Source organism: Alosa pseudoharengus, unplaced genomic scaffold (genome assembly GCF_046254945.1).
Source record: "Alosa pseudoharengus isolate Yale_2024_CS ecotype anadromous, Long Island Sound unplaced genomic scaffold, YU_APseudo_1.1 YU_APseudo_1.1_scf_24, whole genome shotgun sequence".
NCBI classification, from domain to species: Eukaryota; Metazoa; Chordata; class Actinopteri; order Clupeiformes; family Clupeidae; genus Alosa; species Alosa pseudoharengus.
In genome coordinates, this window is record NW_027468689.1 from 9,979,755 (window position 1) to 10,001,844 (window position 22,090).

The window sequence follows — 22,090 nt, forward strand, 5'->3', positions numbered from 1 at the left end:
TTACTGTAGTGGAACAGATTTGTTTTTTCCCCCCATGAAATTGGAAGTTTCAGGCCCCATGACCTCAAGTAGTCAGGCAAAGAAATCTTCCTGGTAATTGGAATCCACCACTATGCGAAAACATTTTACCCACAATGGTGTAACAACAGTTATGCTTTGTTTACCTGCACATCTGCTGACAATCATCTCGACCAGTAAAGCATTTTTCACATGTTTTTCACCACCTTCCCCAGACCAATGCAAAGTGCTGTGCTACGTGTGTCACGGGTTGGTAATTAAAGATTGTTACGAATTAATAATTTTTTGGGCACTAGGCTTGACAAGCATGACATGAACACTCTCTTAGTCATGATAGAGCCATCATAGCAACCTTTATTCATTTTAGAGTACATTCAATGTGAATATCATTCATATGCTGGAGAATTTTCAGAGAATTCTAATTCTATAAGTATATATACTAATACTATACTTCTCAATTTTATTCAACTGATGCTATTAGTGAAGCACAAACTATTCACTGAACTCATGACAGTATTGCCTTCTATTTACAAATGATAAATGAGCTGATTCCACTGTGATAACCTCTTTTGCTATTGTGTCCAAACCAGGCAATGGCAGTTTGCTGCATCATGTAGCCATCGCAGTCTGTAATTGTGGCTGATGCAGAATTGGTATCCAACTACCCCAAAACACCATTCTCACGGCTTCAGAGAACCATCTTAATTGTGTTGTGTTTTTTTTAGCCATGTGCAAGCCTTACGCCTGTGTAGGTTTCTGTGTGGACATGATTGACCTTGAAATGTGACCTCCATATAGCGACTGAGTATTATGCATCAAAGTTAAGCAAGTGACAGTTTTGGTTTTGCCTGTAAAGTTGCATTCAGACGGTTGAAATAGGCTCTTTGTAGCCTTGCCATTTTAAATAGAATTACTTTGGCAGCAAGTTGCATAGTGAAAAGAATACAAAGTAAGCTTTCATTGGTTGTCAATTCTAAATTTGGGTTTGTGAAAAATTACAAATTTTAATTAAAAATGCAATTGGGTGATTTTCTCTTAAATGAACGACTGGCATTACACAACCATTGAATGTTCACTAGTGCATGGTTTGCTAAGAAGAGTGTCATGGTTTGCAAATGGAACGTTTATATATCTTGAATGCTTTTGTTTCTTGCAATGATTAGTATTTTCCGGTGTTAGGAAAATTAGGGGCTGTTGTGTTGTTTTGATAAAAAAAAAGAAAAAAAAAAAAGTCTAATTTGTGCACAAATTTGATTGATAGAGATTTTTGGTCTTTGTTTATTGTCTCAAGCTAGACATTGTATTGTATATTTATTGAAATACTTTATTTTAATAGATTGATAACTTCATTCAATTATTTGCCAATATGTTCTGTGTGAACTTAATAAATACTGTATAAATATTGTGAATGGGGTTTGATGTTCCGCATTTCCCCTTAACCTTATAGGATTAAGCAAACATACAATACTACCTATAGGTGTCCTCTCACCTAAAGAGAAAATCATATTAGTACAGCAGCTAAGGCCAGATTTTTACCTGAATCGTTCAGTTTTTGCAGAAAGCACAAAACTTGGTACAGTTATAGTACTACCCCTAGTGATCAAAAATTGAAATGGACCCCCTAGTGGCCCCTATCTTGACTTCAAATATGGCCACCAAAATATGCCCTTTTTTTCTACATTTATAATGCTATGCTGCTTTTAACACATAATATGACGTCTATAGCCATCTTTCAGCATTATGAAATATATAATGAGACAATCATGCATAATTAAAATGGCAGACATGTTGGATTTTAAAGAAGTAGCCATACATTCTGACACTGAGTCAAAAACTGGGGTGCGTTTAGGCTTTGTGTGAAGTTTTGACTGTGTGACTAAACCCTGCACATGCCAGGACTCAATCCTTCTAATTTGCCCCCTAGAAGCTGGCATGCTAGCAAGGAGGCTAAAACCCATGGATGCTAGCGTCTCTTTAAGAAACATGCTTCCTTTTGGGAAAGTATTAGCTTGTCTTCTATCCTAGAGTTAGATAAATTAGTACATACACCCAGTCATAGTTAAATAAATTAGTATAACCCAGTCCAACACCTCCTACTGTTAGCCTAATTCAATTGAGGTGGGTGGGGCCAATTAGCTAATTTAAAGCTTAGTGATTGTTTGAAAAGGTCCATTTTGTTTTATTGTAGTTTAACATTTTGCATCCCATAAAATGATTATGCCTGTCAATGAAGCTAATTTAAATACGTAATACCTTATGAGTTTAGCTCCCTCCTGACACATTAGGGCTCATGCTAGTCAGTGAACCAGCACTTTTAGGACACTTGCTAGTGCATTCAGCGCCCAGTCCTTGGGTGTGCTTTGTGGTGGAAACACCAAAAGCTCAATACAGGTAAAGTTGAGGTTGTTCTGATATAGTAAGTCCAAGACTTGCTTCAAGACTACTTTCTCCAAAAACTTTGACAAGAAAGGTTGGTGGCAAATTATACATTTTCCATCATTATCCTCCTTGACTGATTTTTCACTAGTTTCACATTTGGCTAGGGTCAGTGTCACTACTGGTAGCATAAGCCAATACCTGGAGCCTACAAACGTTGCACAGGTAGTCCAACTCCTCCAGAATGGCACACCAAACGTTACATTGCTAGAAGGATTGCTGTGTCTCCCAGCGCAGTCTCAAGAGCATGTTGGAGATTCCAGGAGACAGTTGCTCTAGAAGAGCTGGGCAGGATGGTAGAGGGTCCTTAACCCAGCAGCAGGACCAGTATCTGCTCCTTTGTGCAACAACAAACAGCATAGGAGCCCTGCCAGAGCCCTACAAAATGACCTCCTCCAGGCCGCTGGTGTGAATGTCTCTGACCACACTGTCAGACTTCATGAAGGTGGCCTGAGGGCCCGATGACCTTTGGAAGGACCTATGCTCACTGCCCAGCACCGTGCAGCTCAATTGGCATTTTGCCATAGAATACAAAATTGGCAGTTTTGCCCTGTGCTTTTCACAAATGAGACCAGGTTCACCCTGAGCACATGTGAGGTCTAAAGATGTCTTGGAGAATGTAATGCTCCCTGCAACATCATTCAGCATGACTGGTTTGGTGGTGGGCCAGTGATGGTCTGAGGAGGGATATCCTTGGAAGGACGCACACACATCTACGGGCAAGACAACTGCACCCTCACTGCTCTTAGGCATCAGGATGAAAACTTCAGACCCATTGTCTGACCCTGTATTTGTGCAGTGGGCCCTGGGTTCCTCCTGGTGCACAACAATGGCTGGACACATGTAGCGAGAATGTGCAGGCAGTTCCTGGAGGATGAAGGCATTGATACCATTGACTGTCCCCCCACACTCCCCTGACTTAAATCCGATTGAACACCTCTGGGACATTATATTTTGGTCCATCCAACACCGCCAGGTTGCAACACCGACTGTCAAGGAGCTCAGTGATGGCCATGTCCACATCTGGGATCAGATACCCCAGGACACCATCTGCTGTTTCATTAAGAGCATGCCCCAATGCCATCAAGCATGTCGGGGCCATACAAACTACTGAGTACCATCATGAGTTGCTGCGCTGAAATTCAAGCAAAATGGACTAGCTTGCCACATCATTTTTTCCACTTAGATTTTCGGGGGGTCTTTTAATTCAGTCCTGTGGATTGATCATTTTCATTCCCAAATAACGAAGTGGCATCCTTTTGTTCCTAACATATTACCCAGACCATATCAGTTTGAATCCTACCTCACAGGATGCTCGTTTAACGTATCATGGCTTGGAGAGCTGTCCGCACCTCACCAGGGGTCTCCCAGGGCTCAGTACTGGGCCCCCTTCTCTTTGCTATCCACACCACTTCTTTGGGACAGATTATTCATTCACACAGCTTCTCATACCACTGTTATGCAGATGACACACAGCTTTATCTGTTCTTTCCACCTGATGACCCCTTGGTCTCAGCACGGACGGACCTCGGATAGCCTCTCAGACATATCTACATGGATGAAGGCACACCACCTCCTGCTAAACCACTCATAAACCAAACTGCTGGTCTTCCCAGCTAAACCTACTGCTCCCACCTACTCGAATGCCCTCATACAGGCATATATGCTACCCCCCGAACATTGCGCTCTTCAGACAAACATCGTCTAGCTCTGCCACCGGTACGCTCAGGTCAATCCAAACTTTGTTCATCTGTTATTCCTCGTTGGTAGAACGCGGTACCAGTTCCTACTAAAGCTGAAGTCAAAAAACTCCTGAAGACCCAGCTCTTCAGAGAATATCTCCTCTCGTAGCACTACTTTCAACTAGCTAATTCTAGCACTTACCACCTGACTTGACTGTATAAAAACAGCACTCACTGATGCACTTTTCCCTATTGTACTCTACCTTTTTGAATTGTTTTAAATTATTCTAGAATTGTTGAGAGAATTGTTTTAAAAGCGTTAAACTGTTTACCAGGTTGTAAGTCGCTTTGGCTAAAAATGCGTCAGCCAAATGTACAGTAATAGATATCCAGCATGATGTTTTTTCCCCATTGAGATCTGATGTGTTTTATTTTTTAAAGTGTATAATTTTTTTGAGAAGAAGGTAGAATAAGAATGTATTGATGATGTAGGTAGTTCAATCATAGACTGTATATAGAACTGGACAGTGTGCCGTCTGTTAAGAGTGATGCGAGCGCTAGTCCAGAGCCCCCTGGTGGCTGGCTGCAGTACAATGTGTAACTCCGCCCACCCCCATGTATTTCAATGGCCAAGTAGCCAACTTTCTGTATCACTTTTCTCACCTAAAACAATTTTTGTATCAACAACTTTTTATTCGAAAAAATAGTTTTCAAGATGCTTCAGTACACACAATTTTCCTTTTCTCGCTGAAATAATTTTTTTTTATGTTATATTAACAAATCTAAAAAGGGCGTGTTTACACCTATGATTGACAGCTGGCTGGCTGCAGACACGACGCTTTGTCCATTATGTTTTACCTCTTGGCTGCAGACACTACCACGTCATCGCTCACTTATTTTAACGACACCTGATTTCGACACATAATCTAACCTAAAGAAGTGTTGCTGTTATTATCATTAGGCTATATCTTATCACAGTCTGACTAAATACATATTGATAGTCATACATTGTCAGTGTTGGGGAGTAACGGAATACCTGTTACGTATTCAGAATACAAATTATGAGTAACTGTATCCCGATACAGTTACAAGTTAAATAGTTGGTATTTAGAATACAGTTACATTGTTGAAATCAATGGATTACATGACGATACTTATCTGTTTCATAAGTTTGTTCACTCTCTAAATAAATTAAGGCAACTCCATTTCCCAGAAGCTCCTGAAAGCTATGATGAAATTTTTTACATGTTTAAATCCAAACCCTGCCGTCTTGCACTAGCCTCAAAACGCAGCCAGCGCGCATTATGGAAGCGTCATCGGAGACCCTGAAATGACTGTTTGCACAGCAAATTGAGTAAAGTAAGTGGAGGTAACTCCTGTTCCTCACTGATCATGGTTCCTGATGTCTGTTCAAAGGATATTTTCCCAAGTATTAATAGCTCAGCTACTTCGGCCAATCGACACAGTTTGCTAAGCAATAAGCAAAGCCTAGTTCACGTGTTGATTTAGAGGCTACAATAAAACCAATCTCTAAAATAGGCACTGCATTCTAAGTTTTTTATTCTAACTTAAAATAGCTTTATAGATTATTATTTTCCTAGATCTACATTTACGTTTTAAAATGAATTATATGGTACAGCCTCTGAAGAATTATTCTTGCGAGTAGGCCTAGCATATTTTAACGTGCGGTTTTTGATTGTCATTACGCGATCACGTTCATTTTGAGAGCACTGATATACAGTAGCCTAGCCCATAGTGTTTACATTTACAGGTAATTTGCATTCCACCTGTCATATGCGCCCCTCACTTGTAGCCTACTGGGTTGATGCCACCGAAAAATCTCACAGGCACACCTTAATTAGGGTAGACTGAGTACAATTGAGACATGTGTACAGTTGAGACACCTTAAATATCTTGCTTGCACAGCAAGTTGTGATTTTTGCTATGCACATGCGTATTAGTGCCAATTTGAACGACAAGTATCTCCCATCCAAGGATATCGGCAAATGTTTTTTTTTCCAAAGTAAGAATTTCACTTCACCATGCACCTTCGACAATGAATAGCTCATTACACTTATGTTACTGTTAAACGTAACTGGTATCATTACAAACATTATTATGTGTCCTAAAAACTGGCATATTTTATTGCATTGTGTCATGTAAGGTCGTTGCAAAATTTAGAGAAATGTGTGAGGTGGTCAGCGGGGGACAATTGAGACACACATTGGATCGATCATTTCTGGCTACGCCCTTAAAGTAGCCTATTTATTTGTTTATTTTAATTAGCCTAGTCGCCTGCTGTAGTTTTAATGGTCAACTTGCTATTTTAAAGTTGTATCAGGTAGCTTAGTTGACTTTACATTCTCCTATGTGGGCCTAACACTTCAGCCATTTGGAACAGAAGAACACACCAGAATAGGCCTGTTTAGTAGTAGGCCTAAGCAAGATTTGATGGCCGCATTCCTACACTTATAAAATGCAATTCAATGCAGAAGTAATCTAAGTATTCAGAATACGTTACTCAGATTGAGTAACGTAACGGAATACGTTACAGATTACATTTTTGGGCATGTATTCTGTATTCTGTAACGGAATACGTTTTGAAAGTAACCCTCCCAACACTGTACATTGTGTAGTTGTTTGTAAGAGACATCGTTGTTAGTTGTGACCATAGACTATATAGAACTGGACAGTGTGCCGTCTGTTAAGAGTGATGCGAGCGCTAGTCCAGAGCCCCCTGGTGGCTGGCTGCAGTACAATGTGTAACTCCGCCCACCCCCATGTATTTCAATGGCCAAGTAGCCAACTTTCTGTGTCACTTTTCTCACCTAAAACAATTTTTGTATCAACAACTTTTTATTCGAAAAAATAGTTTTCAAGATGCTTCAATACACACAATTTTTCTTTTCTCGCTGATTTTTTTTTTTTTTTATGTTATATTAACAAATCTAAAAAGGGCGTGTTTACACCTATGATTGACAGCTGGCTGGCTGCAGACACGACGCTTTGTCCATTATGTTTTACCGTCTAGGCTGCAGACACTACCACGTCATCGCTCACTTATTTTAACGACACCTGATTTCGACACATAATCTAACCTAAAGAAGTGTTGCTGTTATTATCATTAGGCTATATCTTATCACAGTCTGACTAAATACATATTGATAGTCATACATTGTGTAGTTGTTTGTAAGAGACATCGTTGTTAGTTGTGACCATAGACTGTATATATACAGTCTATGAGTTCAATTAACCAAGATATAGAATAATTGGCTTATTTTCTTACACATAGTGGCCATATTGGAATCTTACCAGATTATACTTCTGCCTCGTATATTATTGAGGTAGTCATGTGATAAAATGACTGTTTGAACTTGTGTGAAATTGTTTTTGAATGATATTTCTATCATGAATAACAATAGAGATGGTCTATATTTTCACATTTGTTATCCGCCATATTGGATTTCAAAATGGCCAACATCAAGTTTGTTTGGAAATCATGTCAATAGCTTCCTTGACCCTAAAAATTGAGTGTTAGAACTTAAAAGACTTTTTTATCTTGTTTAATTTTGAAGTTGTAGCAACAAATAGCCATATTTGAATTCAAGGTGGCAGCCACAAGGGGGCGCTATGTGTTAGGGTCCATTTCAATTTTTGATCACTAGGGGTAGTAGTATAACTGTGCCAAGTTTCATGCTTTCTGCGAAAACTGAACGATTCCGGTGCTTAGCCGCTGTACTAGGACACAGTAGAATGAACATATCACAAAATAGAATGCCACCATTCTGTACAGTTCTGCATTTGACAATTTAGAATTTATTGGACATATAGGCTATTCATAACCACGTAGGATGACATAAACTTGGGACACATTCACATGAAAACTGCAAAAAGCACTTGCATTTTCTTGGAAGTTAGATATTTGAATATTTGACTGTAGGCCACAACATAAAACAATGAAAAACAGATGCATTTTCAAATGTTTAATATTGGTCAATTCCTCTATCTAATGAATATAATATTATGTACACTGTGCTTATGGCAAAGGCAACATTTACTTTACATTCCCTCCAGCATATGATCAAACTGTTAGTATTTTTTTTAAACGGTCAACGTGCATAAAAATATTCTATCTTTGGACGCCAGCATTCTGTTGACACATTTCCACAAAGACATGTTAGGTTCAAAGATATCAAATGTCACTCGGGCCCTCCACGCTGAAATGAAAAGGGAAACGTTTAGATACATTTCTCTTCCAGCAACACTGATCTAACATTTTGAGTAAAGTAGCCTAATAAGGATTTAGGCTATCCATGGAGGATAGAACTTGCACACAACATTTGGTGTGAATTACGCCATACACGCACAGTTAACATATAACTGACCTGTATGTAATCCATTTCCTCCACGGCCAGCACTCGTCTGCGGTACTTCATTGGCAGTTCTCGGATGGTGGCGACGCTGTCAGGTGGACCAGACGGACGCTGAATGTAGCTGATTTGGGTAGGAGCTGATTTGGCCGATGAATTCATGAATGAACTCGATGCCATGCTGATACCTGTACTCTGCAGTACCTCTTCCACTGTGAACAGCAATTACTCGCATCAAAACACAGATAGTAACTGTCTTATTACAACACGCTACAAAGGTTCGTGAAATTGCTCACCATTTGGGCTCGGTATACCCCGACGATTAGGGAACTTTATCATTGGGGCGTGAGGGCGCACTGCCTGAAATCAAATGAGGTCCTTTTAAACTTGGCTAGCTCAGTACTTACACGCATACACCAGTCTAACATGATTATCCCAAATCAACAGGAAAAAAATAGACTCATATAGGGCTACAACGCAAGGCTGTAGGTTTATACAAGACGAATCAGCTCTAAACATAGGCTAGTTGTACATTGTTTACCTGCACCACTAACCTCCCGGCCGCTGCCATGTCTTTTCCGTCATTCACAATGCTTCTTCTTCCAACTTTATGTCATTGGTAGGTCGTCCAGCTTTTTGTAGAGTGAGGTCTGCCTTCTACCGGAGTGGAGTCGACAAAGTCCCTGGATTTTCTTTTACAGTCTATGCTGGATTTGACACTGTGTAATTCGGAAGTAGGCCTACGCTCTCTTATTTTCAGGTATCTATGAAGTAGACATAGCATATGCCTTCAAATCTGTCTTTGACATAGGGTAAGCCTGTATGTCTCCCAAGACTTTCATAGCATGTCCATATGCCCTCACAAGACCCGTCACAGGAACCCTGCTACTGTGATTACCTGTACAGGTAGATGGTCTTTTGCTAACTGTGCCTTGATTTATTTGACAATAGGGTACTGTAAGTCGACCCTCAAACTTAATTATAGAGCCAAGGAGACGCTATTAATGCCAAAACATGTATTCCTTAGCTCCAGTTTTATAGTTTATTTGCATCAATTACAGTACACACATTCATGGATGAAATTAATTAAGTTGGATATGAATGGTGAAAACACAGTAAAACAGTAAAAAATATCTCCATAAAATTGTAAATTTTATATTATATGAATGGTGAAAACACAGTAAAACAGTAAAAAATAATATCTCCAAAAACATGTAAATTGCCTTGAGACAAAATGACCAACCTTAACATTTCTAGCAGAGGAAAATATGAGAATGTGATACCCAATCAGCTCCCAAACCCAAACCAGTTTATTCACAGTAGGCCTAAACAACTGAGTTAAATATATATGAGCATATCTCCTCTCTCCAATAAACCCCTCACCTAAATTAAGCTCATGTGTATATTTGTAAAGCATATGGCACAAATAAAAAAAGAATGAACAGAAGACGACTCCGTGGATGGCATCATCCTCAAATACCCGTCCAACTGGCACGTGCCTGTCGCCGCTGTCGCCGTTTCTCCTCGAGCAGTTCTAGGATCTTTATGACTTTTGGGTGAGCACAGTACCTCTTCCCGTTCACATGCAATCTGGTGAGATGAATGTCGTTTACATGCATGTTTTGCACCCCGACATATTTTCACACATTGGTGGTATAGCCTACAGTATGGATGGCTCATGACTGTAAAGCACTCACTTGACGGCATCAATGTCACAGATACCATAGCTGCTCTGGACATCATATTTGTTTACAATCATCAGAATGTTGATTGGCACAATTGGAGTTTTCACACAGCATTTTGGGATGGCCCCTTAAGAAAAAGTCATGATATCAGTGTAATCCCAAATTTAACTCCACCTGACTATCTATATCACTATCAAATATAAAGTCTCCTTTCACATTAATATTACTATAGAGAATATGGCTAATGAAAGTCAAATACTAATTCTACAACCAATTGAGATCATAATGAAGAACAAAAAAAGATACAATGGAATGGAGGCAATTTAACTTCTACAAGTCTAAAGGAGAAACAGGTCTGTGTGTCTTACCTATGGTGGGCAAGGAGAGAAAAAGGATCAGAACAAGAGCCCTGAAATCCATTGGGATAGTTCTTGAGGAAACCGAGATGATGAGAAGCACAAGTCTGATCAGACACCCTCAGAGGGAACTGCTTATATTTGCATGCAGATGGCACGCCCCAAGGTAGCTTTCAGTCATCAAGTAGGTTATGTTGCAATATCTTAGAAAATATCTTATGGAATGTGTGTGAAGAAATAACATGATTTTCTTCTGACCTCAAAAGTGAATCTTTTACTTACTGTCTGTCACATTTAGACTTCTTAACCATGCATGCAAAGATGACCAATGTTTAAAAACTGAAGTATTTATTTCAGTGCATTAGAAAATCATAATTTACATTTAAATATACTAAATAAACACATGAAATACACATGAACAAAACATTCAAACAATAATAATAAAGTCAAGCACTATTAAAAGGTTCTCTTCACAAGTCCTTAAAGTGTGTCTCAAACACACAACTTTGTCCAGTTCGGTTCCGCAGCAGCAGAGGAAGTGTTGTTCTATTTGGTCCCTTTTCTTTGAATGCTAGGAATCTGTAAAATAAAAAACATTGGACATATTAGTCCCCTATATAGGCCACCAGGTGAGTGACCGCTCCATATGGTGTTAAGCGAACACATGCACACACATGGCTGAGCGAGCTCTTCCATCATTTACCCACACCGAATTTCCCATTTTTCTATAGATATCAGACAAAATGGGAAATACACCCCAAATGGTTAGTGGCAACTTTGGGGGGGGAAAGGACATCTGCAGCACAGAAGCACATCAACGACTGATGGGCCTGGTTAGAAAAACCCAGAACCAACCTACACCATATATGGCTCCTCCTGATCCCCCCCAACATTAGCCTACTTTTGTGTGTCAGTCAAATATTCATAATCATCTAAAGACTCCATATCCTGTTCCTCCTGACTCTATTGCTGGAGAACATGATGTCTTGACCCGACCAATGTCACATGACAATATAGATCCTGGGTTGGCGACTCGCCCATGCCTCTTTGCTTTAAAGAAAGGAGGCCACAGAGTCAATGTGATATGTGACATAACAATGCCCTGTCGCCTTGTCCCATTGATTTTCTGAATTAGTGACAGATAGATAGATAGATATACTATATTTATTCCCAAGGGGAAATTACAGTGTTTCAGCAGCTATGCAAACACAGCATAATAGGATGGGTAGCTTAGTAAGTGTTTGATATCAGACTACAGAGAACAGAGGGAGATGTCTTCAAAGACCCGAGAAGTGTTTGATTGACATCTTATTTAGATCAATCCTTCTTCAGTCTTCATAGTCTTTCATTAAAAAGCCACATTTAATACCAGCACCACAATGAGCATGCAAAGGCACGCTAAAGCCTGGTATCAAGAACAAGAGAAAAGAACTATTTTCCCTTAGTATTACTCTAAAAGCTTGAGGATAAGAATCACAGTTATTCTAGAAGGTTTACATATACTTTTATGACCGCTTTCTTTAATACTGTGAAGGAATGGACTTTGCGGGCACCAATACCAATCAACCAGCCAATAATCCTCCAAATTACATGGTAATCTACTAGTCACACAGGCATTGAGAGGACAAACATGCTTTGTGTCTTAGCCAACTCCCCCAAAAGGGAACCTAACATGTTTAAATGTAAATGTAAATCAGGTTTCTAGGCCAAGTATACCGGTGTACACAAGGAATTTGGTCTCTGCATTTATGCCCTCCGTGAATTAGTGAACACACAGAGCACACAGTGAACACACAGTGAGGTGAAGCACCCACTAACCTGGAGCAGTGAGCTGCCTTGCTACAGCGGCGCTCGGGGAGCAGTGAGGGGTTAGGTGCCTTGCTCAAAGGCACTTCAGCCGTTCCCACTGGTCGGGGATCGAACTGGCAACCCTCCGGTTCCAAGCCCGAAGCCCTGACCAGTGGGAACGGCTGCCCCGTTAACTACACAAGGACCTCGACAAGAGCTATGACACCTAAACACGCCTAGTATATGGAGTTCAACAAAGTCACCATGGCGCTATCAACTCCAAAAAATTATGTTGAGGTCATAAAGCGCATAAATAATACTTAAATGTATGCCTGCATTTTACAAATGTTGCCTTGGGCAAGCCGTAAAGGAGAACTCCGGAGAGTACAGTGCTACACTATAGGGGCATTTTTAAAATCATGTTTGCAAAACCTCCCAGGTAGAACCCACCTGTCCTCTTCCCGGGTGCCCAGAGATAGCCTGGAGCTACTCCCGTCTGTTCAGCACTGTCAGAGAATTGCTGAAAGAAGAAGAAAAACAAATCAGTTAATTTTACAGGAAGTACTGCACTTAGTAGACTTAATAGAAATGCCCATCATGACAGACAAGATGATGATAATAATGATGTGGTGATGGGCACTTTGCCCAGATCTCAGAGGCCCTTCTGAATGGGTTTGAACAGGATAAAACAAACAGAAAGAAAGCTCTAATGCAACTGACTCTGAAGTCCCTGACTATGGACTTTGTTTCAAAACAATAGGTTGGGTCATAAAAGTCTAACTGCTGGCACGAATGAGGTACCGTATTTTCCGGACTATAAGTTGCTCCGGAGTATAAGTCATGTCAGTCAAAAAATACTCCAAAACCAGGAAAAAAACATATATAAGTCGCACCAGACTATAAGTCGCATTTATTTAGAAATGTATTTCACAAAATCCAAAATCAAAAACAGACAGAGATTATGTAACTGTACTATTCAGGCCAAAAAGATTAATGTTAATGAAGATAACAAAGTGGAGGCAGCCAAGAGGAGGGCCGAAGGTAATTGTAAAGCAATTTAGTCTAAAGATTCACTGAAATAAAAGGCTGATGTGGTACACCAAAATTTAGCTAAAATGTGGAGAATACAATGCAATCAAGCATTTTGGGCGATGTGGAGTCACAAGCTGGCATCAGATTAAATGGTTTTAAAAGGACGTGACCGAAGCTGAGGCAAGCCAGGCGATAAAGGCCCATTCACACCAAGAACGATAACGATAACTATAAATACATAAAGTTCTCGTTAATGTGAATGACGACGTTCACACATAAACTATAACAATAACAACATGAAGAATGATATTGTTGGGGATCACTTTCAGAGCAATTTTCAGAACGATAAAAAGTTAATAGCCAATCAGAACCCATTGAATTTTAACAGTCACATTCATTAACACAAGGAGAGACTTTGTTTATCGTTGTTCAGTGTGAACGCTTTTATCGTTATGGTTATGGTTATAGTTATCGTTACCGTTCTTGGTGTGAATAGGCCCAAAGATAATTGTAAAGCAATTTACAAAAGATTCACTGAACAAAAATGCTGATGTGGTACATGAAAATTTAGCTAAAAATGTGGAGAATACAATGCAATCAAGCATTATGGGTGATGTGGAGAGACAAGCCAACAGCAGATTAAATGCTCATGAGAGAAAAAGATGCTGTTTTAAAAGGACGAGCAGACCGAAGCTGCAGCAAGCAGGTGATATTTAGACATTTATTTCACAAAATCCAAGACCAAGAACAGACAGACTATCTAGCTGGACACATAGAGGCCAAAAATATTGAGAATTCTACCGAGAATGTTAATCAAGACTAAGGAGTGAATAGTGGCAAGCTGATGAGGCAAGCCGAAAGCTGTCAACAAGGGCCCGACGCTAACTGTAAAGCAATTTACAAAAGATTCATGTGGTACATGAAAATTTAGCTAAAAATGTGGAGAATGCAATGCAATCAAGCATTTTGGACGATATATTGGCACAAGCTGGCAGCAGAGCAAATGCTCGGCAGGCCACCTCCGAGAGAGCGAGAGAAAAAAAGATGAGCATTTAAAACCAGGGCCTAAATTTCAGCGTGAGCACATAGTAGGCCTACTTTCATTACGTGAAAGATAATTTGTAGCAAAACAGCGATCAAATATTACATTACATTATTACATGGGAGTGAGCTTTGTTTTCAAATGTTTTCATGCATGTCTAGATAACGGGTGAGGAATATTTAGGAGACAGACTATCGTAAATCCTCAAATTATGGCTGGGGGGTTTTATTTAGGCTGCGCTAAACACAGCACCCTTATTTGGGGCAGGCTTGTATTTGAGGCAGCTAAGCCTTTATTTCTTACGTGGTGCGTTTTAATGTGAGACATACCTGTAGGGCTACTTTTCGTTTGGAGCGGCATACTGGTAGGCTATCAAAAGCAGATGTTCGATTTGGGATTTAAGCAGCAGCGACTGGTAGCTTGAGAGCGACGTGTTGGAGACTCATGGTGTAGGACAATGACTTTTCATTGGCAACAATATTAAACCAACCAACAATATAAAATATTAAGAAGAGCTCTTTTAAGTTAAATCAAAATAAAATTAGTATTGGCCTTTATTTGTCCGTATCTGAGGCCCGGCTATAAATAGAATCCCGGCCATAATATGAGGATTTAGGTATGCACGTGTTTCAGGCATCTCTGATCGAAAGTGCACAGAACTTGTGCATTTGAGAGCGCTCTCTTGCGACTGTAGACGGTAATGTTTCATGTAGTGTTCATGTCAATTAATATGAATTAACATTTAAAAACATGTTCAATTATATATTTTCATATACAAGTTGCACCTGACTATAAGTCGCAGGACCAGACAAACTATGAAAAAAAGTGTCACTTATAGTCCGGAAAATACGGTACTTGTATGCTTGGTATAGGAAGCTAAAAGCACATACCAGCAGACTGAGTAGAATATCTGAGATTTGAGCAAAACTGTATGTACACATTCCTTCATATGAATTCAGAAATACCAACATGTGACATTGTTAAACAGCAGTTATTAGTGAAAGTTAAAGTAGAAAATAAACTAGTAAAACACAAAGTGAGGACTGTTTCTGTACATGTCTTAACCCATTTACTCCTAAAATGCCTGCTAAAAACGACTATAGAATCCTATGGCATTCTAGACTAAATAACCTTATTTCCTGAGGGTTTTCTGAAAACATACTAAAAATTGTCAACGTCTAAAATGTAATATCTAAGCCTCTGTAGCACCTAGAAACATGAAATAAAAAGCATGCTGCGCTACGCAGCATCCAGCGGGAGGGTCAATGTTGCACTACGCAGAATCCAGCGGGAGGGTCAATGTTGCGTCATGCAGCATCCAGCGCGAATGGGTTAACTTACAAATATTTCTGGTGATGGTGTATTGGGAGGTGAGAGATTTTTCCATACAATCGATATACATCATAGCAAAATTAGCCAAGAGCAATTGCTACAACCCATAACAAACGTTAACACCCATGTTGAAAGAACAGACATGACAGAGAATGATGTTTCACACACCTGTTGTAACTGCTGAATCTCCCTCATGGCCAGCCTTATGGAGGGGTACAGCCGCGGTCTGGCTTTGTCTTTCGGGTTGGCCTGTTGCTGGTTGGACAGGGCATCCAGCTGCCTCCGGTGGTCTAATATCCTCCGCAGCACGGGGGGTTTGTTGGACTGGAGCGCTCCGGAGGTCTGGTCCGGGGGCATGAAGAGGCCCTGCAGCTCCTGCGCCACAGAGTCCGGCCCGCGGTGAGCATGCTCTGGAGGGGACGGCAACATGTACTCCAGCTCCTCGTAGTCTGGCTGCTGGTCACATGACTGATACACAAAACATACAAAACACTCAGACACACGATCTCTATTCCACCTCAAGCCTACACATACTACATACTACTGCATACATGCTCAAACACGCGCACTTACATAAACACATATAAAAACACCACAATAGAAACACACAAGTTTTTTTTGTTGGTATGAGGACTCACATTTTTTATAGGACAAAGTGGAGAAAACTTTAAGGAAGGTATTAACAACACCCATTCTCCTTGGTCTCGTTGCAGAGTCATGGTTTGTATGTGTTTATGATTGTTGTTATTGTGACAGATTGCTATTGTAAACATTCTGTAAAATGATTACCATTCTCACTACTAAATGTACAACCCCAAATCAGAAAAAGTTGGGACGTTGTGTAAGATGCAAATAAAAACAGAATGTGATAATATACAAGTCTCGTAAACCCCATATTTAGCAGCAAAAAGGACATGGACAACATATTAAATGTTGATGAAAATGCTGACTATTTCAAGGAAAATATGTTCATTTTGAATGTGATGCCAGCAACATGTTTCATAAAAGTTGGGATGGGAGCATGATTACCATTGTGCCGCTTCACTTCTTCATTTAACAAAATTCTGTTTAGGAACTGAGAAGACCAGTTTCTAGAGTTTTGAGAATGACATTTTGTCAAATTCCTGCCCAATACAATATTTCAGTTGCTCAACAGTAATTGGTATTCTTAATCATGTTTTTCATTCCATGATGCACCGAATTTCTGGACTGCAGACAGGCCATTTTAGCACCTGGACTCTTCCTCTATGGAGAAATACTGTTTAAATATGTGCATTGCAATTCATTTTGCCATTGTTTTCCTGAAATATTCCCAGAAAAATACATTGCCAACATACCCATGCTGTATGAACTTTTGCACCTCCACACAGTCTTAGATGTTGGGTTTAGAACTGAGCACTAAAACAAGTTGGGTAGGTTGGATACTTGGATAGGCCCTCTCCTCTTTAGCCCAGATGAGTCCAAATTGCAAATTTTTGATTGGTCTAACCACAGGACCCTTTTCCACGTTACCTCAGTCCATGTTAAACAAGCTCAGGTCCAGATAAGACAGTGGTATTTCTGTATCATGTATTGTCTAATTACAATTTTGGCTGTTGCATGGTAAAGTTTACACTAGCATACCTGAATTGAGTATCCAACTATGCTCATAGACAATGGTTATCAGAGGTTTTCCTGAGCTCATACAATGACTTTCTTTACATAAACAGGTATGGTTTTACAGTTTTTCTTGATTGCTTTGACCTGCTTAAAGAAACTGGGATCCACTTGGTCTTCATGAACACTTTCTTTGCACATGTGTTCACACATTTTCATTGGGTTCACACATTTTTCACACCCTTTTGCTAAACAGTTAACACAGATGTCATTTAGAAACCCCAAAATCAATTTTGCCGTTTGTTGCTGGTATCAAATTCAAAATTAACATACATTTTAACTATTTCATTGAAAATGTCATTTTCAACATTTGATATGATGTCTGTGTCCTTTTTGCAACTAAATATGAGTTTATGAGATTTGTAGATTATTACATTCTGTTTATATTCGCATTTACACAACGTCCCAACTTTTTCTGATTTGAGGTTGTAGACTATATGACTACTTTAAACTATTTTTCTGAAAATGTTTTCTGATTTATTATTGTTGTATGACAAGCCATCTGCCAAGAACCATAACCATACCCATAAATCCATATAACCTACAGGTAGCTTTAAAGGCCTATTCACACCAAGAACGATAACGATAACTATAACCATAACAATAAAAGCGTTCACACTGAACAACGATAAACAAAGTCTCTCCTTGTGTTAATGAATGTGACGGTTAAAATTCAATGGGTTCTGATTGGCTATTAGCTTTTTATCGTTCTGAAAATCGCTCTGAGAGAGATCCCCAACGATATCGTTTTTCATGTTGTTATCGTTATAGTTTATGTGTGAACGTCGTCATTCATATTAACGAGAACGATATTTATTTATAGCTATCGTTATCGTTAATGTTCTTGGTGTGAATGGGCCTTAAGACCCCTACAGTACATGCAAGTATATGTAGTGTTTCTTATCAGACACTCGATCCCTCAACCTGGGAACTATTAGCATAGCACCCTGCTTTACCAGTTCATTAACAGCACCGAGTGAGTGAGTGAGTGAGTGGCTGTACTCACCTGTCCACAGGGCACAGTGAGGAGCTCCATGAAGGGCTTGATGCCCACCTGCGTGTGGTGCTGCACCAGGTCCGTGAGCGAGGGGTGGGCTCGGTCCTCCCCCAGGATCACATACTTCCCATTGCACTGCATCTCGATCATATAGTGCCGGCAGCGACTTGCTCCCCTGCACACCAAAGAAACGTCAAAAGGTCAGATGTGTGATGGACAGCTCCACAGTCTTCATGTAATCACCCTCATAGATACTGTAGCTCACAAGCCATAAATACTTCACAAGCGTTATTTATGGGCACTGTACACTGAAGACCAGCGTAATAATTATATTACATTACATTTGGCTGACGTATTTTTAGCCAAATAATGATGAGATGTGTCAAGTAAAGTCCAGTCAAGTCAAATCTATTTTTATATCAACTTCATATGACAAGCACAGACTCAAAGTAGTGTAGTCTTGCATATACCTTTATCTTACTCTCCCGTACCTGAATGTGAGAGTGTATCCCTCCCGACTCTGCCCAACTCGGATAAGAAAGCAGCCAAGGGGCTTGTCAGTGAGGAGGTCCTCGGCTTGGCTGAGGAAATAATGCACTGCTTGAGAGACGTCCGACATCAACCACAACACAAGTGTTACAGACTCAAACGTCAAACTAAAATGTGCTGAATGCCACGACAAGTTGAAAATCCCCCTCACAAATTTGTAATGATTAAAACATAGAGTTGATTGATCTTGGTTTACCATTTAGGTAAGCCACCAGCAAGAAGACTGTTGACTTTCCCAGCTTTATAATAAGTACCTTGAGGGCTTGAGAAAAAAAGAGCTGAGAGCCAAAACTGTGTACTCTGATTGGTCGACTCACCGGCGCGTGATCATGCCGTGGAACCAGCAAGGGAACTCTCCGTTCTGCACCACCTTAACGGCCTGCGTCTCACGGAACCATCGGATGGTGTTCCTCCGCTGCTTGTGCTTCTCTTTGGCACGTTCTTCTTGCGCTGGTCCCGCTAGATCGTTATCAAAGGGCGTCGCCTTACCAGAGAAGAGCGGAGTAGAAAGTTAAAACTCAGAAAATGGCTTCCAATAAAAAAAGTCACACATTATCGCTTCATAATAACTGGTGATTAGCATCAATATTCCAGACTTGCTTAAAATTCTTACTCCATTCATATTAAAATTACAAAAATATGTAGCTAGAGAGACAGTTATTTTACTATGGTCAGTGGTCTGGTATGAAAACTGAAAGGCATGATGGGATTTGTAGTATGTCCTGACCTCAAAGAGCTTGCTGCGTGGGCGAGGCACAGGGGCCAGGTGCGCTGACTGGGGCCCTGAGAAGAAAGAGCGAGGCCTGGGCTCTGGCTTCTTCTTCCTGGGTAGTGGAACGGGCGGAGATACTGGCCCTAAAATACAACAGACAGAACGTCAACGCAACGTTCACACAGATGAAACGTTACTCTTTAAATACACACCATCTCTAAATAACACTCATCCAAACATATGAATACAGTAAGCTACAAAACTGTTACTCGGATTATAAGAAACAAAGGCATGGTGAACTCACTCTTGTTCTCCTGTTCTATGAGCTGCTGTCTTCTCTTCTCCTCCTCCAGCAGGAGCTGTTTCTTCATCTCCTCCTTCTCCTCCCTCTGCAGCCTCTCTTCCTCCTCTCTTTGGACCTGCATCTGTCTCCGCATCTCCTCCACCAGCTGCAGGTACCTCTTCCTGCAAATCTCCGCACGGAAGTCTACAGCACACACACACACACACACACACACTTTTATTAAAAGTTATCAAAATTAAAACAACAACTACGAAGACAACTGTAACTATAACAATATGAGTCCACACTGAACAACAAAAGTCTCTTCCTGGTCATGAGTGGATTCTGATTGGCTGTCAGCACTTCTATCGATCACAATCTTACTCTGGTAATCCCCAAATACTGTATATCATTCTTCATGTCCCCGTCATTATAATATGCAGTGCTGACATTCTTAATAGGTACAGCAATACTTAAAACTTGTTTTTGTCGTTTTAGTTAACGTTTGCCAGTGTGGACGGACCTTCACGGATATGTTAATAATTTAGATCAGCAGCTCAGATATACATCCCTGGTCACTGCTGGAACCAGTGTTAAGTATAAGTATAGTATATATATATACTCTTTTGATCCCGTGAGGGAAATTTGGTCTCTGCATTTAACCCAATCCGTGAATTAGTGAAACACACACAGCGAGGTGAAGCACACACTAATCCCGGCGCAGTGAGCTGCCTGCTACAACAGCGGCACTCGGGGAGCAGTGAGGGGTTAGGTGCCTTGCTCAAGGGCACTTCAGCCGTGGCCCACTGGTCGGGGCTCGAACCGGCAACCCTCCGGTTACAAGTCCAGAGTGCTAACCAGTAGGCCACGGCTGTTATGGGTTTGAACAACTGCAGATAACTTCACATATGCCCACACATTCCCATTTCACTTTCACTCAAAAATGCAATGTACTGCAAATTAAATTCAGTTTAGTTCTTGAGAGCTGTTGGCAACTTGAGAGCAGTTGCAATAAAACAACCTTCAAACTCATCATAACAAATCCCTTTCACAGATAGGAGGCCAAAAACAACCCTAAACACAACAACCACTAAGAGGCATTGAGGCTAGAGGTGTTTGATTCCATCTAATCTTGGTGAAATGAAAGTAAGAAGCAAATCAGGTGTGGGTGAGCCAAATAAAATATAATTCAGTGAGTGATGAAAGTGACAGACAGCACTGGAGTCATTTATTAGCTTGGCATGCTTTTATATGTTTTCGTTGCCTCGGGCATGTATGAAACGAAGCTTCCCCCTCCACTCCCAACTTCCAGTAAATACCAAACCCGTACATACTCTTCTGTATGACAATGGCGGCCCTCCCAAGTCTGTCAAGAAGACGAGCCAACTCTGCTTGGTGCCAATACTTAAAGAACAAACGCGACGACCTGTCATGAGAGACATAAAAGAAAAACCCACACAGAGTTTTAATCACCCGTAACAATCAATAATTCAAAGAAAGTGAAAGGACGAGGGAGAGGACGCTGGTAGGGGAGAGTTCAGGCGTCAGCGACGAGACTTGTTTGTTTATCACTCTCAGTTTGATAGCAGAAAGTGTTTGTGTGTAAGTGTGAGACTATATACAGTACTAGGTATCACCCTGCTAATTCAGTGGTAATGCTAATTAAAGCATTAAACCTGTCGTAGTGAAGCATACAAATATACTCGTAAATTTTACTAGAATTAAAATCAATCAATAATAATAATAAAAAACATGATCATAATCATCCATTTTAAAGCAAAAATACATGTTGGCAATACAACTAAAATGAAAATAGGACTCTACATAAAAGCCGCCTTACAATCAAACACTACAAAGCTGCTACTGTTGTATACCACTGCATCTTATGATATGTCATCAAATAAACTGTGACTCAGGATTATGCAAAGGTTACACCCCAGCAGAAGCGGAGATGTTTCAGGGTGGGGTGTGGGGTGGGTGGTGTCATACTGGATCTCATACTCACCCACACGTCCAGCCAGTGAGCCTTGTGTTGTTGAGGATGTACATGCAGCTGGAAATCAAAAGGAGAGAGTGGAAACATGATCAGCAGACAGGCAGGAGAGAAATGCAAAGCAAGCTTACAGCGTTCAGCTTTTGCACTGCATAGTAG

The 22,090-nt window shown here is 40.4% G+C and overlaps 2 protein-coding genes across 3 annotated transcripts in view; both read right to left on the bottom strand.

The window, feature by feature from the left end:
* Positions 1-8,106: 8,106 nt before the first annotated feature.
* LOC143141918 (alpha-ketoglutarate dehydrogenase component 4-like) lies at positions 8,107-9,149 on the bottom strand. The gene is made up of 4 exons (XM_076302599.1): positions 9,048-9,149; positions 8,803-8,866; positions 8,522-8,718; positions 8,107-8,353 (listed from the first exon to the last, which is right to left on the bottom strand). Exons 1-4 carry the CDS (start codon positions 9,075-9,077, stop codon positions 8,336-8,338), a joined length of 309 nt encoding a protein of 102 aa, XP_076158714.1. The 5' UTR covers positions 9,078-9,149; the 3' UTR covers positions 8,107-8,335.
* Positions 9,150-10,878: 1,729 nt separating this feature from the next.
* The window catches only part of LOC143142301 (myosin-IIIb), a 29,640-nt gene continuing 18,428 nt past the window's right edge, over positions 10,879-22,090 (bottom strand). For both annotated transcript variants that reach the window (XM_076303099.1, XM_076303098.1), the window contains exons 21-30: positions 21,944-21,991; positions 21,273-21,364; positions 19,960-20,142; positions 19,671-19,798; positions 19,261-19,427; positions 18,886-18,975; positions 18,404-18,569; positions 15,910-16,209; positions 12,786-12,855; positions 10,879-11,126 (exon numbers count right to left, since the gene is read on the bottom strand). In XM_076303099.1, the coding sequence (XP_076159214.1) occupies positions 11,119-11,126; positions 12,786-12,855; positions 15,910-16,209; positions 18,404-18,569; positions 18,886-18,975; positions 19,261-19,427; positions 19,671-19,798; positions 19,960-20,142; positions 21,273-21,364; positions 21,944-21,991 (1,252 nt within the window). In that variant the 3' untranslated portion in view covers positions 10,879-11,118. The remainder of the gene's footprint in view (positions 11,127-12,785; positions 12,856-15,909; positions 16,210-18,403; positions 18,570-18,885; positions 18,976-19,260; positions 19,428-19,670; positions 19,799-19,959; positions 20,143-21,272; positions 21,365-21,943; positions 21,992-22,090) is intronic.

Excerpts from the sequence above, each read along its gene's own strand:
- LOC143141918 (XM_076302599.1), bottom strand. The coding sequence starts at position 9,077 with ATGGCAGCGGCCGGGAGGTTAGTGGTGCAG. Across the intron at positions 8,867-9,047 it reads CCGGGAGGTTAGTGGTGCAG|GCAGTGCGCCCTCACGCCCC; the intron begins GTAAACAATGTA and ends ATTTGATTTCAG. Across the intron at positions 8,719-8,802 it reads GGGTATACCGAGCCCAAATG|TGGAAGAGGTACTGCAGAGT; the intron begins GTGAGCAATTTC and ends TGCTGTTCACAG.